The following is a 13,722-nucleotide window of genomic DNA, read 5'->3' as shown; positions in this document are numbered from 1 at the left end:
TATTGTATATTATGTGAAGATATACATATGTGAAGAAGGCTTCAGAACATATGTCAAAAACTTAGTCTGCAGAGACATGCCGAAAAGGGCAGGGGGTGGATTGTGGGGGGAGGCCTGGAAGACAAGGGGCATCTTTCAGTATTCATTTCCACTGGTAATTAGAGGGCACCACTGAATGTCTGTAATTAGATCATGTCACAAAAATTAAGATAAAAGACCAAAAGCACTAAATCCCCTGTATTTTCCTCAGAATATCAGAGGAGTCAGAGAGCATTTGGTTGGGGCTAGCAGCCACAGTGAACGGTCAATGTGGGAATCTTAACACACCATGGAAAGGAGTTTTTGATGTAAAAGTTTTCTCTGAAGGACACAAGGAGGAGCCCAAAGGAAGTGACTGTGCTCCACTAAAAATACCAAGGCAGTTTTCAACTGGTGTAAATCAGCAGGGCTCCACTGAACCCAACAGAGCTATGCTGATAGCCAACCGCTGCGGATCTGGCTATGAAGGTGATTGAAAAATGACTGGTATTGTGAGACTGGTGATTTAGAGAGAGGTGTTAGAACCTGCCAGAAACAACAATTACCTCTGCGCTCCAGTTCACCAGCAAATTCAGCAAAACCTTCTGAGGGCCTGCTCCTGTCCCATTGAAGTCAATGGAACAACTGCATTTGGGTGAGATCCTCACCCCCATTCTGGCCCCTTTGTGCTGTGTAAAAGGGCTAGAGCAGCATAAAGGGGTCCTAAAAGCCCCTGCTGCTGCTGCTGGATGAGGATTCCTCCAGCAGGGCACTGGGGAGAGAGCTGTAAGGTTGCCTCCTGAGAGGACCCCTTCCCGAGCCCTGGTGTAGAGGGTGTGCTAGAGGCAGGACCTGGGATCGGGGAGATTAAGAGAAGCATGTTGAGGATGTGCTACAGTATTCAGAACTATGGTGGTTCCAAGCTGCCCTGTAACCCATAGAATAAGGTGAAGGAGCTTTCCGTAACGTAGCTAAGCCACTAGCACTGTCTTAAATTATGGTGGCAGCATCTCCAGACTCCAGAGCAGTTCGGGAGGGCACAAAGGTGACTTAGCCTTATCTTTTCCACCCCCTGGACTAAGGTCTGTACCATGCTTCTGAGGACTTGTCTTTATTGCAGTGGTAGCTTGAGCTATAGCTTGAGTTTTCCCTTAACCCAACTCCCCTTCCCACACAAAAGTCTCTAGCTTGAGTTCGATGGCGCCTTTCAGCAGACCCATCAGGGGCCTGGGTTGAAGCTCAAGTGTTGCTGACACTCCAGCTGGTAATGCAGTGGAGATGCAGCCGCTAGAGCTACAACAACTCATCAGCTGCTCATCCAGTCACGCTGGGCTGCTCATCAAATCACTCAGTGTTGCTGGAGTATTTGCTTTCCAATGTGGTCATTCTCACTCAAGCTAGGCTAGGCTGTCATGTGGAATAGCTCAAATGTAGTAACACTAGATACATTTTTCAGTGAAGACAAGACCTTAGAGCTGCAGCACAGAATTACACCCGTTGACTTCAGTAGAGTAGGATCAGGCTTTAGTTTTTACATTTAGAAAGATAATTTCAGTATTATTACCGGACGTCCTTGACTCACCCTTCCTGAGACTGTGGTGCACCTCGGAAAGGCTTTCTGATAACGTCTTGTAGAACATACTATGTAACCCAGTGTATAACATCTATTACAGGTACGTGTATACAATAATAAGGATAAAAGGAAGAATTTTTAAAAGAGTTCCTTATTTGTAACTCCTCCAAGTAAACCAGTATCTCACGAGTAGCTCTTAGGGTCTTCTTTTCTAAAATTGTTGATCTTAACTCCCCCCCCCACCCCCCGCCACCTTTAAATGAAAAGGGAGTTTCCCCACAGGTTCTGTGATGGATACCTAGGGTACAATTTTCAAAACTGCTGGAGTGACAGCCCCCGAATTTCAAAATTGCTTGAGTTACTTAACCTCCCATTTTTCAAAATAATTTAGTCACTTAGGCTCCTGAGTCCATTGACTTTCAGTGAGACTTAGGCTCCTTAGACTACTTTTGTGCTTTTGAGAATGTTACTCCTAGTGGCCAGATACTTCGATCATGGGTGCACTATAAATGCCTACAAAGATAGATAAGTATAGCTTCAAGGCCTGATGACTTCAGTGAGCGTAGGATTGGTTCCCCTCCATCACTGATATATCTATTTCTTACCTGTGGTTCTTGAGAATACAGAGTATTTTGTAACATTCCCCCCCCCCCCCCGCCTCGAGAAAATCACATTTTTAACATGTGACTGAACAGTCTTGCCAGAAGTTCAAGAATACAGGAACACACTTAATGCTCCTGGCCATTGAATCTTCAAGCAGTTGTGCAGCTAGCTGTGCCATGTATTCAGGGAGAAAATACCAGCTCCCCCACAACGTTTCTTCTCAGTTCTGTGATGTGTCACTAGCAGCTTTAAAAAAGTGTCCATTTTATATTCTGGCTTTTTAGTAAGTATTTCATTCCATTTTAAATGTGTGAGAAAAAGATCCTTTAGCATCACTTTTGGTACTTTTATGTGTCGACCTTTTTAATGACTTCATACCTTGCACTAAGGAAGGGAATTAAATGGATTTAAGCAGTCTGCAATAGGATATTCCTAGTGCTCTCTTCCTATGCTTAATGTTACTACACAGCATTTTTGAAAAGTTCTTTGCTATGTGCTTAATGTCCTTTTCACCTTTCTAGTGCCTTTTCCCATGCAAGCTGTACAGATGTTACAGTTTGAAAATGTATTTTATTACACTCTTCATCTACTAACCTCTACCCTGTTTCCTGCATGCCCATTCTTTTCTTATTTCCTATAAACTTTAAATTGACTTTTTTCCCTGTCTCCTTTTCATAGCATTAGCAAAAACAATTCTTGCTTTTTTTTGCAGTCAGTTTTTTGTGCCAGTTCCTCTGTTGGGGTTGTTCAGAGTGTACAAGCTCATGCATAGTGGTACAAAATTTGGGCCCATGTTTATGGTTCAGTGGATGGGCTTTGGGAACAGATAATGCAGCTGTATTCTTTGTCTTTACCAGAATTGATTTAAACAACATGGAACTAAAATATGAATTTTATCACCAGGCAATTGTAGTGAGGAGATTTGGTATTTGGATTTTAAAAGACCTTCCCTCCCAGTCCAGAGAGAGAGAGAGAGAATTAACATCAAGTTAGTGATTTTGATCTCTGGTTACATAAGGCTATAAGCACTTTGGTGAAATACGTTGCTATTAAATTACCGTAGTTGCTCTATAATTTTAGTTGACAGTGGCCTCCAAGTTTCTGAGAGAGATCCTTAGTTGTATTCTAAGCAGGTCTCATTCAAGGATAGTGGTTGCGGAGTTCTAATCCATCTCTTCATGCAGAAGTGTGTGTGCGTGCAGTTAAGGTTGTGTTGAGAACTCCATTGTAAGGCTTATTCTGAGGAAAGCACACACACCGCTCTCATTTAATCTCAATAAGTTAATGGTTTGAAAATTTCTGTGTGTAAAATAGGCTAGAAGAATATTATCAGAGAGATAAGAGTGTTTGCGGCGGGTGTGTGTGTGTGTGACAACTTAGAATATTTCTCCTTAATGGTATGTGTGGGCATTAAACTTGGTATCACAATTGTCTATGTAACCTTATTGTAGCTTGTGATTTCCATAATTTTAATGTTTTTTTAAATTTATTGTATTAATAGATATGCTCAATGATACATTTTTCACTTGAGTTACACTTAGCAACCTTAATAACTTGATATTTTCTGTTTTGAAAAATATATATATGTACATGATACATTTATTGAAGAAACATACAAAGTTGCAATGAGCCAGATTCTGCTTCCGTTAATGTTAATGGCAAAAGACCTATTCACTTTAATGATTATAAAATATTTTGCAAAATACCCATATGTTGTATGCAGTTGGTCTAGATTATATGTGGGAGTCCCCTTTACCAAAGAGTGATTCTTCAACCACTGCAGAAAAGCTCATTTTAAACAGGAAACTCCTACATGATTTGTTGCCCATTTGTGTATGCTGGTATGTGCTATACTTACTAAAAAATGTCTTGAAGACTTGGTAGCTCAAGGGAATAGTAAGTGGACACAGAGCAAGTCTGTGGTCCAAACTCCAGGTCCAGAAGTGGTGAGCAATGAGTGAAAATCAATGTCATCTAATGGGCGCTTAGTAGCCAATAAAGAATGAATCCATATTCTGTGTTCTGTGTGCTAATGGACAGGTATCCTTATTGCAAATGACATCAGTTGGCTGCTTATTGGCAGCCTCACCAGAGGAGGTACTATTAAGAAAGGAAAGGGTAGTTTATCTCCTGTGACTATTGAGTTGCTTGATTCTCTCCTTTAACTACCACTAGGATGTCCACTAGTGGTGTTTGGGATGTGATATGTACACCTGTCCACTAGACCATGGAAAAGAGACCCCCTAGAGACTTCTGCCTCTAGAAGAAAAGAGTTATCTATCAGACAAGCCATTGAACATGGGAGAAAAATGTCTTGGGGACTTGGGGAATGTCTCTTGGGAACATAAGAAAGGGAGAACACTGTATTTAGCCCCAAATCAGTCTGACTTAGTGGTATATCATCCTGTTGTAGGGGAGAGGGGCTAATCATCCTATTAGCTTTAAAGGAATGTTATGTTTATACATCTCCTTGTGCATCAAGTGTATATATAATCTATAGATCAGGCAACATATTTAAAGGCTAAATAATATTAAATATTCAATGGAGTGCACCTGGCCCAGGGGTCTACTGTAAAGGCTTTGCAGTGTTACCCAGGAAAGAAGGGAGACCTAGATTTTCTGTTCCCAGTCCTAGTCTCTCTCCTCTTTATTGAAAAGCGACTAGGAATTTTGACTGAGGCACTGTATTTAGCCCCTGGAGAAAATAAATCCTCTGTAGCTCTTCAGAACAGAGACCGCCTTTTTCTGTATCTCTCCAGTGCCCATTCCTGATGCCTGGTGGGAACGCACATGTATAATAAAATGATTAATAATAACATAGCTCAAAAATGTCCTCTGCTGGATGATCTGGAATAGTGCCAATTCGAGCTGGTCGTGAAATTTTTGACAAAACAGTTTTTCATTGGGAAAGGTTTCTCAGGACAAGGATGGAATTACTGGTGTGAGAGAACAGCCAATAGCCCATTTGTTAGGTCTCCCACATCTCAGGTGAGTGCCTTAGTCAGCAGGCTATTGGCTATGCTAGGTGGTCTCTCTCTCTCTGTTTTTTCTTTTGGGGGGGGCGGGGGGGTCAAAAAACTTCATCAAAGGTCTCAATTTCATCCCAATGTGAAATGGGAAGATTTTTGAAATCTTGAAAGTTTTCACAGGACAGGAATACCATTTTCCATCCAGCTGTAGGGCCGATGGCTTCTGAAGGGAATCTCATCCACTCAGCTATCTTCTCTCAGAAATGTGGTGGCAGTGATACAGGCACGATCCTCTGGCCATCCTGATTGAAAAGCATGCAGAATTTCTTAAAAGAAAATATAACTGGAGACCAACACAACCAAATAATGATATGATATAATCATTAGTTTGGGGTTTCTCTGCTTTACTCGCTGCTGCTGTTAGAATTTTTTTGCTTGCTATGAGGGCCTGCAATCCCTTGAAATAGTGTCTGCATTTAAATGAAACCTATTAAACTTTTTTTTGGAGCAGTTCAGATCTATTTTGGATCCGGTTCAGGGCTCAGCATTGATGCAAACACATTTTGACTGCTCTGTAAATTCATAACCATCATACAGATGCAAATAATTCTTAGGTTGCAAAACTCTCAACTTGTAAATGTAAGTCATGCCAAGTTTAACATTTCATTGGGAAATCTCAGGCTTTCTTTTTTGTCAGTTGGTACCTAGGTACAGATCACACCTGACGACAGCACTTGGCATTACTCACAGGGATTAATTCATTGGCTGTTCCCACAGGTATTTTAGTTTTTCATCCCTCATGCATTTTACCTATCTTTAACACCTCACTGACAATATAAGACGTTTATTTTAAATAATTATAATTTTCAGACTGCATCACAAGTTTATGCTTGTAGGCGAACAATTACAGTTATAATATCGAGTGTGCAATCAAGGCTTGTCATACACATTGTAACTCAAAGCGTCAGTATCTCAGGGAGAGTGTGAGACAAGTAGAAGAAAATGAAAACATTGAATAAAGGAACAGAAACTCTGACCCCAGTCCTGCAGTGAGCTCTGCCCTTGCAGAACAGAAGTGAAGTCAACAGGGATCTGCACAGGCACAGGGGTCTGCATGTGTGGGGCTCATTACAGGATCAGTACGTGTCTTTTCCCCGTGTGTGATATAGTACTCTTTGTTTGTTGGCCTGTTTCCCTTTGTATATTATGGGTTCCCAAACTATACATCCCAAAGCCCTACATGGGTGGAATGGGAAAAAGTGGGGTAGATGCATGGAAGAGAAAGCATCTCTACTGCTCTCTCCCCTGCTCTGAGTCCAAGCAACTCTGCCCTGCCACACCTGCAGTGCATACTCAGGCTGGAGGAGGAGCTTAAAAGGAGTTCACTTGTGGGCAGCTGGTGGAGATGAGAAGCTCTGCAAAAGGAGCACTGTGGATGGCCCAGTTGCCGGGGCCCTTGCAGGGAAAAGGATCTTGGGCATTTGCAAGGGTAAAGACTTCTTTGTTTTGTTTACCCATGTTTGCTTTCCCCTCTTGCGTGGGGAGGCTGGTAGGAAGTGATCCAGGGAGGCAGCCGCATATCACCCCAGGGAGCAGGACTCAGCCGCCTATCATTGGGCCCGGGTTTGGAAACCAGAGGAGAGGGTGGGCCTGAGTTCCCCTGCCCACCCTGTGATGGGGCTGGAGACAAAAAGCCAATCCCTGATACTAAAGACTCAGGACTATAGAGACCCCATATCCCAGAGAGTCCTGACTCTGGGACTTTGACCGGGTGAAGCTTGAAGCCCCTACTGGGCAATGGAACTAGCATTTGTTAGGCTCTACATACCCGAGAAGGGTGGACACAACTTGTGGCCAACCGGAGGCCTGAGTCACAGAAGGGGACAGATCACGGCAGGATCAGAGTGGCTATCAACTGGAGGTGCCAAGACAGGTCACTTGTGAGAACCTCACCAGATCCCACTAGCAGCACTTGTGGGGAGCAGACCCCTTCACAGGTCAGTGACAACAGTCTAGTGAGCAGAGGTTGACTGAACCTCCGAGATCTGTGTGGGGATGTATGTTGCTGCTTCGTGCAAGTAGCCCCTTCTGGACAGGAAGTATGTGCAGGGAGAGGAGTCATGCTGCCAATGACAAGAAGAGGCTGTGTGGCATGACAGAGGGGCCTCATCCTGTGTGGATTATGTTTATTTTCTCTGTGGCTCCTGCTTAGATCCACAGGGTAGGAATGCCATACCTCCTTCCTGCTCTGTAAAGCACCAGACCTCTCTACTTTGAGCAAAATATTTGTCAGACTCCACAAAGAGAACAGGGATCTGTGTTAGGTGTGGTCTTATGTAACATCCTAATGATCTAGAACAGCAAATAAATGGCATGTTAGTAAAACTTGCAGATGATACTAAATTGGATGGAGTTGCATTAATGAGGACTGAAATAAAGCAGGGAGACCTGGAGAAATTAGAAACACTGGCAGAAAGTTAATTGAAATTCAGCTCAGAAAAATTCAAGCAAATACTGTTTACTGGTGAAAAATGAATCCACGGAGAAATCCTGGGAGCTGGAAATGCTGAAACAGACTCAGTCATGACAGTGGGCAGCAAATTAGATGTGATTTTTCAGTATGATATGGCAACAAAAAAGGTCAATGTAGTTTTGGACTATATGAGGCATGATGCCTTTGGCTGGAAAGGAACAGTCCTGTGCCACTACTCCTGGAATATCTTTCAGCTCTCTGCACATTGGGGCTGAGGTATTACTGTGTGTCTATACAGTACCTAGCACAATGGAGCCCCAATGCTGGTTGGTCCCCGGGCAGTGCTTAGTGCTATATTAAACATGATTAATTATTACCAGAATATTATTGGAAAACTGGAGATATTTCAGCGAAGAGCAACAAATAAAGGGGGCTGGATGGTTGGGGTTTAGGAGGAAAGATTAAACAAGTTCTAGATGTGCATCGTGCATCTCTAACTTGTCTGGTCATTGATATGAACAGAATATTTTTCTTGTATTATTATTATTTTATTTTATTATTAACATTTACAGTTATTCATTGCTGATAGTTAGGGTTTCACTGCACGGACACAAGAAATCCATTTGGCTCTGGTCTTGATCAGAAGCTTAATGAGTGAACTTGTGTCTTTCCATTTACTTCAGTGGGCTTGGGATCAGGCCTGAAATGAATACAGTTTAGAATTCAGGCCAGGTGGCCTGATGTCTCTCTGGATTCCTGTCAGATTGTGCAGTCAGGGTTCGGAAATCTGGGCGAGGTGGAGAGTGATAGATACAACACCAAAAATACCACATGTTACGTCATTCACTTCATGGGCCATGCAGGAAACCCCTCTGGCTGCAAAAGGACTTTGAAGCGCAGCATAGGCACTGGGATTTACTTTCTCCTGGCTAGGTTTCTTTTTGTAACTAGCAAACTATCGGTGACATCACCATCACCTTTGACCATCATAAATTCTTTGTTGCCTTTCCTGTCAAAGCAGCTTCCAAAAACCTTCCTCCAGAGATCCCAGTAAAGCTGTTTTCTTGCTCCTCACTAGCTATGTCTGGTGTTACCAGGTGTTTTTGTGTTTGACTTTGCTTACCTTGCTGACTCTGTTGCACCTTAATTTCCAACATTCCAGTCCTGTTTCCCTTCCAGTACTGCTACTTGCTCAGTATGGCTTGACATGATCTCACAACAAGCTGGATATTAGCATATTATTATTATTTTATATTTTATTTTGATGTTGTTCCCCTACCAAAACTGGGTCAAGGCAGAATTGTGCTAGAAACCCAGCTTTACTTTTGAATCTTGAGTATTGTAGTCATCATAGAAGATAAATAGTACTATTTGATTCTAGCTGGGAGAAAAGGGTAATAAGGGGATTTATTTTCATACCTCTTATTGAATAGTGCACACACACATGCATTAGTTGGCCGAGCTTCCAGAAACCTTACGCTCAACAGCATTGGTCTGTCTGTTGTGTGATAACTTTTGAATGCCACATCCAATCAATTCCAAAATTTTAGGATATGTTCTGGGTATCAATGGACATTTTGGGGAAAATTGGAAAACTGAAAGGGGGGGAAATGTTGGACACATGGGGTATGTCTATACTGCAATTAGATACCTGCTGCTGGCCTGTGCCAGCTGACTAGGGATCACAGGGCTCAGGCTAAGGGGCGGTTTAATTGCAGCATAGACATTCGGGCTTAGATTGCAGCCTGAGCTCTGGGACCCTCCCACCTCACAGGGTCCCAGAGCCTGGGCTCCAGCCCGCACCCAAACATCTACACCGCAGTTAAACAGCCCCTTAGCCCTAGCCTGGCAAGCCCAAGTCAGCTAGCACGGGCCACCTGCGGGTGTCTAATTCAGTGCAGACATATGTCTGAAGTCCCTGCTATTTGATTAGCACAGCCACAGCTTCAAGCATCTCTGCAATTATCTATAGCTCAAACAATTGGTTGATGGTAACCAGCATAACAGTACTTCTGCTCATCCTCCCAACAGAATTTAACATGTTGGCACCCTGAATAATTTATTTGTTGATGGTGCAGGGGTGAAATGGAGGGACATAGGGTGCACCCAGTCCCTAACCTGTGGGCAATAATGGGGGTCCCTATTATGTGGGAGGATGGAATGGGGGAGAAGGGTGAAATGGAGGGAAGAGAATAATAAGAGTTCACCCAGAATCCCTGCCATGGGGGGAGAATGGGAGACCCTGCTGTTGGGGGATGAGGGAATAGGGTCCCACAGACCCCCCTGATAGGGGAAGATTGGGGAACTCTGATGTAGGTGAAAGAAGGGAAGAGGGGAGAGTAGGGGTGTACACAGAGCCCCTGCCATTGATGAAGAGAATGAGGAGGGCCTTGAAATGGGGGCAGAGGAGCTATATAGAGTCTCTGGCATTTGGGGGGAAGGTGGCAATGCTGGCACACATAACCCCTGGCAAAGGAGATATTGGGGTGATTGCATGGAGTCCCTGAAAAAATGGTAGGGTGAGAGGATGGCTCACAGAGAGATTGTGGGGAGTGGAACAGTGGGATGCAATGAGCCCTGGGGGTGTGCAATGAACTCAGCCTACATAAGCATTATGTAGTTTTCATTATCTTTGAAAACTCATGGCGATCGGGAGAGGCCCCGGATGACTGGAAAAAGGCTAATGTAGTGCCCATCTTTAAAAAAGGGAAGAAGGAGGATCCTGGGAGCTACAGGCCAGTCAGCCTCACCTCAGTCCCAGGAAAACTCATGGAGCAGGTCCTCAAGGAATCCATTTTGAAGCACTTAGAGGAGAGGAAAGTGATCAGGAACAGTCAGCATGGATTCACCAAGGAAGGGCAAGTCAAGCCTGACTAACCTAACTGCCTTCTATGATGAGATAACTGGCTCTGTGGATGAGGGGAAAGCAGTGGACGTGTTGTTCCTTGACTTTAGCAAAGCTTTTGACACTGTCTCCCACAGTATTCTTGCCAGCAAGTGAAAGAAGTATGGGCTGGATGAATGGACTATAAGGTGGATAGAAAGCTGGCTAGATTGTCAGGCTCAACAGGTAGTGATCAATGGCTCCATGTCTAGTTGGCAGCCAGTATCAAGTGGAGTGCCCCAAGGGTCGGTCCTGGGGCCACTTTTGTTCAATATCTTCATAAATGATCTGGAAGGTGGTATGGATTGCACCCTCAGCAAGTTTGCAGATGACACTAAACTGGGAGGAGTGGTAGATACGCTGGAGGGTAGGGATAGGATACAGAGAGCCCTAGACAAATTGGAGGATTGGGCGAAAAGAAATCTGATGAGGTTCAACAAGGACAAGTGCAGAGTCCTGCACTTAGGATGGAAGAATCCCATGCACGGCTACAGACTAGGGACCGAAAGGCTAGGCAGTAGTTCTCCAGAAAAGGACCTAGGGGTTACAGTGGACGAGAAGCTGGATATGAGTCAACAGTGTGCCGTTGTTGCCAAGAAGCCCAATGGCCTTTTGGGATGTATAAGGAGGGGGCATTGCCAGCAGATCGAGGGACGTGATCGTTCCCCTCTTTTCGACATTGGTGAGGCCTCATCTGGAGTACTGTGTCCAGTTTTGATACCCACACTACAAGAAGGATGTGGAAAAATTGGAAAATGTCCCACGGACAGAACAAGGAGTAATGGTCTCAAGTTGCAGTAGGGGAGGCTTAGGTTGAATATTAGGAAAAAACTTTTTCACTAGGAGGGTGGTGAAACACTGGAATGCGTTACCCAGGGAGGTGGTGGGATCTCCTTCCTTAGAAGTTTTTAAGGTCAGGCTTGACAGAGCCCTGGCTGGGATGATTTAGTTGGGGATTGGTTCTGCTTTGAGCAGGGGGTTGGACTAGATGACCTCCTGAGGTCCCTTCCAATCTTGATATTCTATGAAGCAACAGAGTGTAGTGACCTCCTACTAGCAGTAGGCTACTGCTCGTTCTCTTGCAAAACAATCCATAGACTGGTGGTTGAAAGTGCCCTCATAAAGTTATTTTTATTCACCAGCCTTGCTGGGCTCTAGGACATCTACTGCATCTAGAAGAAATGGCTTTCTTATGAAATATCACATATGGTTTGTTACTCTAAGACCATAAAACTTGATTCACTTGTCATTCTAAGCAGGTCTAGTTCTCGGTGAACAGCCGGAATAGTAAATCAAAGTGCCATGCACTCACCATGAAAATAATTTTCAAAGGAAAAATATATATCTTATTCAGTCAGAGGAATATGTGCTAAACATCCCCATTATAAATCACGAGTCAGAACCACAGAAGAGTGATTAGTCAACTTCCAGGTATTTTCCATTTGTATTGTCCTGTAAAAGTAAATAGATATTTTTCATTTCTTTGTAGTTGTTAGAGTAAGATATATTGACTGGAGGTATGCCTGGAGCCAGCAACTTTTCATTTTTTGTTGACACTTCCAGATTCCTAATTTTAGGCATACAGCGCATGAAAACAAAATAAAATGTTCATTTTCTCTCCCCCACTTCTCTGCCTTTCACAGAATATCTCGATGCATAACACAGTCGGAGGAGCAATGGCAGGACCTGGAACCCACCAGCTCACGAATACTAGGATGCCAAACCATGACACCAGCGTTGTGATTCAACAAGCCATGCCATCTCCACAGTCCAGCTCGGTTATAACACAAGCACCTTCCACAAATCGACAGATTGGGTATGTTCCCTTTGTTTCTATTTTTTCTCCCTGGCAGTTGTGGCATTGGCCCATATGTTGTGCTCTGAATACTTAAGGGGCATACATACACATGTGTTGATCCCATCACCACTCAGGGGAGACCCCTATAATATGTGATGCACAGTATGTGGAAAAACAGCCACAGTTCATGCCACTATTCTAAAGACAATGTATTTGGTTCTGTAATACTAGATTGTTGCATTTGGATGACTTCCTGCTTTTTTCCCTCCATTTTTTTGGTTCTATGTTGTTAAATTCCAAGTTCAAAACTGTTCTTAAAACTCTATTGGGAAGAAGGAAGACAGGTGGTATTTCTGGACCATCCTTCCAAGTGCTGAGTGCCCTTAGTTTCCATTTACTCAGTTGGGAGAAGAGGATGCCCAGCACATGGCAGGAGTACTCAATACCTTGCAGGATCAGGTCCTCTCTGTTTTGAGTGCTGTATTTATCTGAGGACTGCCAAGAGACAAAGTACAAAGACAATTTAGGAAATATTAAGGTAAATGGAGTTTTGGCACTGAAGACCTTTTTGAAATGGTGCCTAATTTAAATGATAGACCAATATTTATTCCCATGTATTTGTAAGGGTCTTTTGCTGACTATATGTATACCATGAACAGTTATTGTGTTTACAAAAACTTTGTGTTGTCTGTGCCTAAATTTTCAGAACTGCATGCACAAAAACGTATGCAATACATCCACAAAATTTACTTTAATTACACATGAAGTCACCATAATTTAAGATTAAAAGATTAACTATATGTAAACATATAAACATTGTATATGCCAATTCTGTGCACAGTTTGGCACATACAAATCTGAAAACTTGGTCCTGTGTACCCGTGTAACATATAAAAACAGCGATAAACAGCTATAAAAATTTAAACCACTGGAGGTTCCAGAGAATGAAACAGCATTAGAGAGATATTATTGTGGTTTATCTTCTGTAGTTTGATAATGCCTGTTATATGCTTGGCGCAGTCCACATACATGAAGACAGTCACCGCCCCAAATTGTGGTTCACGTAATTGTCGATCGGCCTGCAGATTCTTAAAAGTAAGATTTTAGGGTGAAATCCTGGCACACAAGGCCCCAAAGGTTTCATTCTGCAGGGTTTGGGGAATCCCACAAGAGGATTTAGCATGCTCTTTGGTACTGCAAAGTAGTGCTCCAGAGTGATTCTGCCTATGGGATTAGATAAGGCAGTTTGTGGGCTGGCAGGATGTGACTAGAGGGTCTTCAAACAGCATAGATCCACTTACCCCAACATGACTGTGGTGGTGGAAATCTTAGGCAATCTGCTTCAGAGGAGTCCCCACACCCTCGCCACACCATGGGGAAGACAGTTTCAATTCCAACTCCATC

General features: G+C 43.3%; 1 protein-coding gene across 2 annotated transcripts in view; it reads left to right on the top strand.

The window, feature by feature from the left end:
- CREB5 (cAMP responsive element binding protein 5) overlaps positions 1–13,722 on the top strand; it is a 355,582-nt gene that overhangs the window by 104,041 nt on the left and 237,819 nt on the right. For both annotated transcript variants that reach the window (XM_073333614.1, XM_073333612.1), the window contains exon 5: positions 12,164–12,336. In XM_073333614.1, the coding sequence (XP_073189715.1) occupies positions 12,164–12,336 (173 nt within the window). The remainder of the gene's footprint in view (positions 1–12,163; positions 12,337–13,722) is intronic.

The sequence above is a fragment of the Lepidochelys kempii genome, chromosome 2 (genome assembly GCF_965140285.1).
Source record: "Lepidochelys kempii isolate rLepKem1 chromosome 2, rLepKem1.hap1, whole genome shotgun sequence".
NCBI lineage: Eukaryota > Metazoa > Chordata > Testudines > Cheloniidae > Lepidochelys > Lepidochelys kempii.
This window is presented reverse-complemented; position numbering and strand designations above follow the sequence as displayed.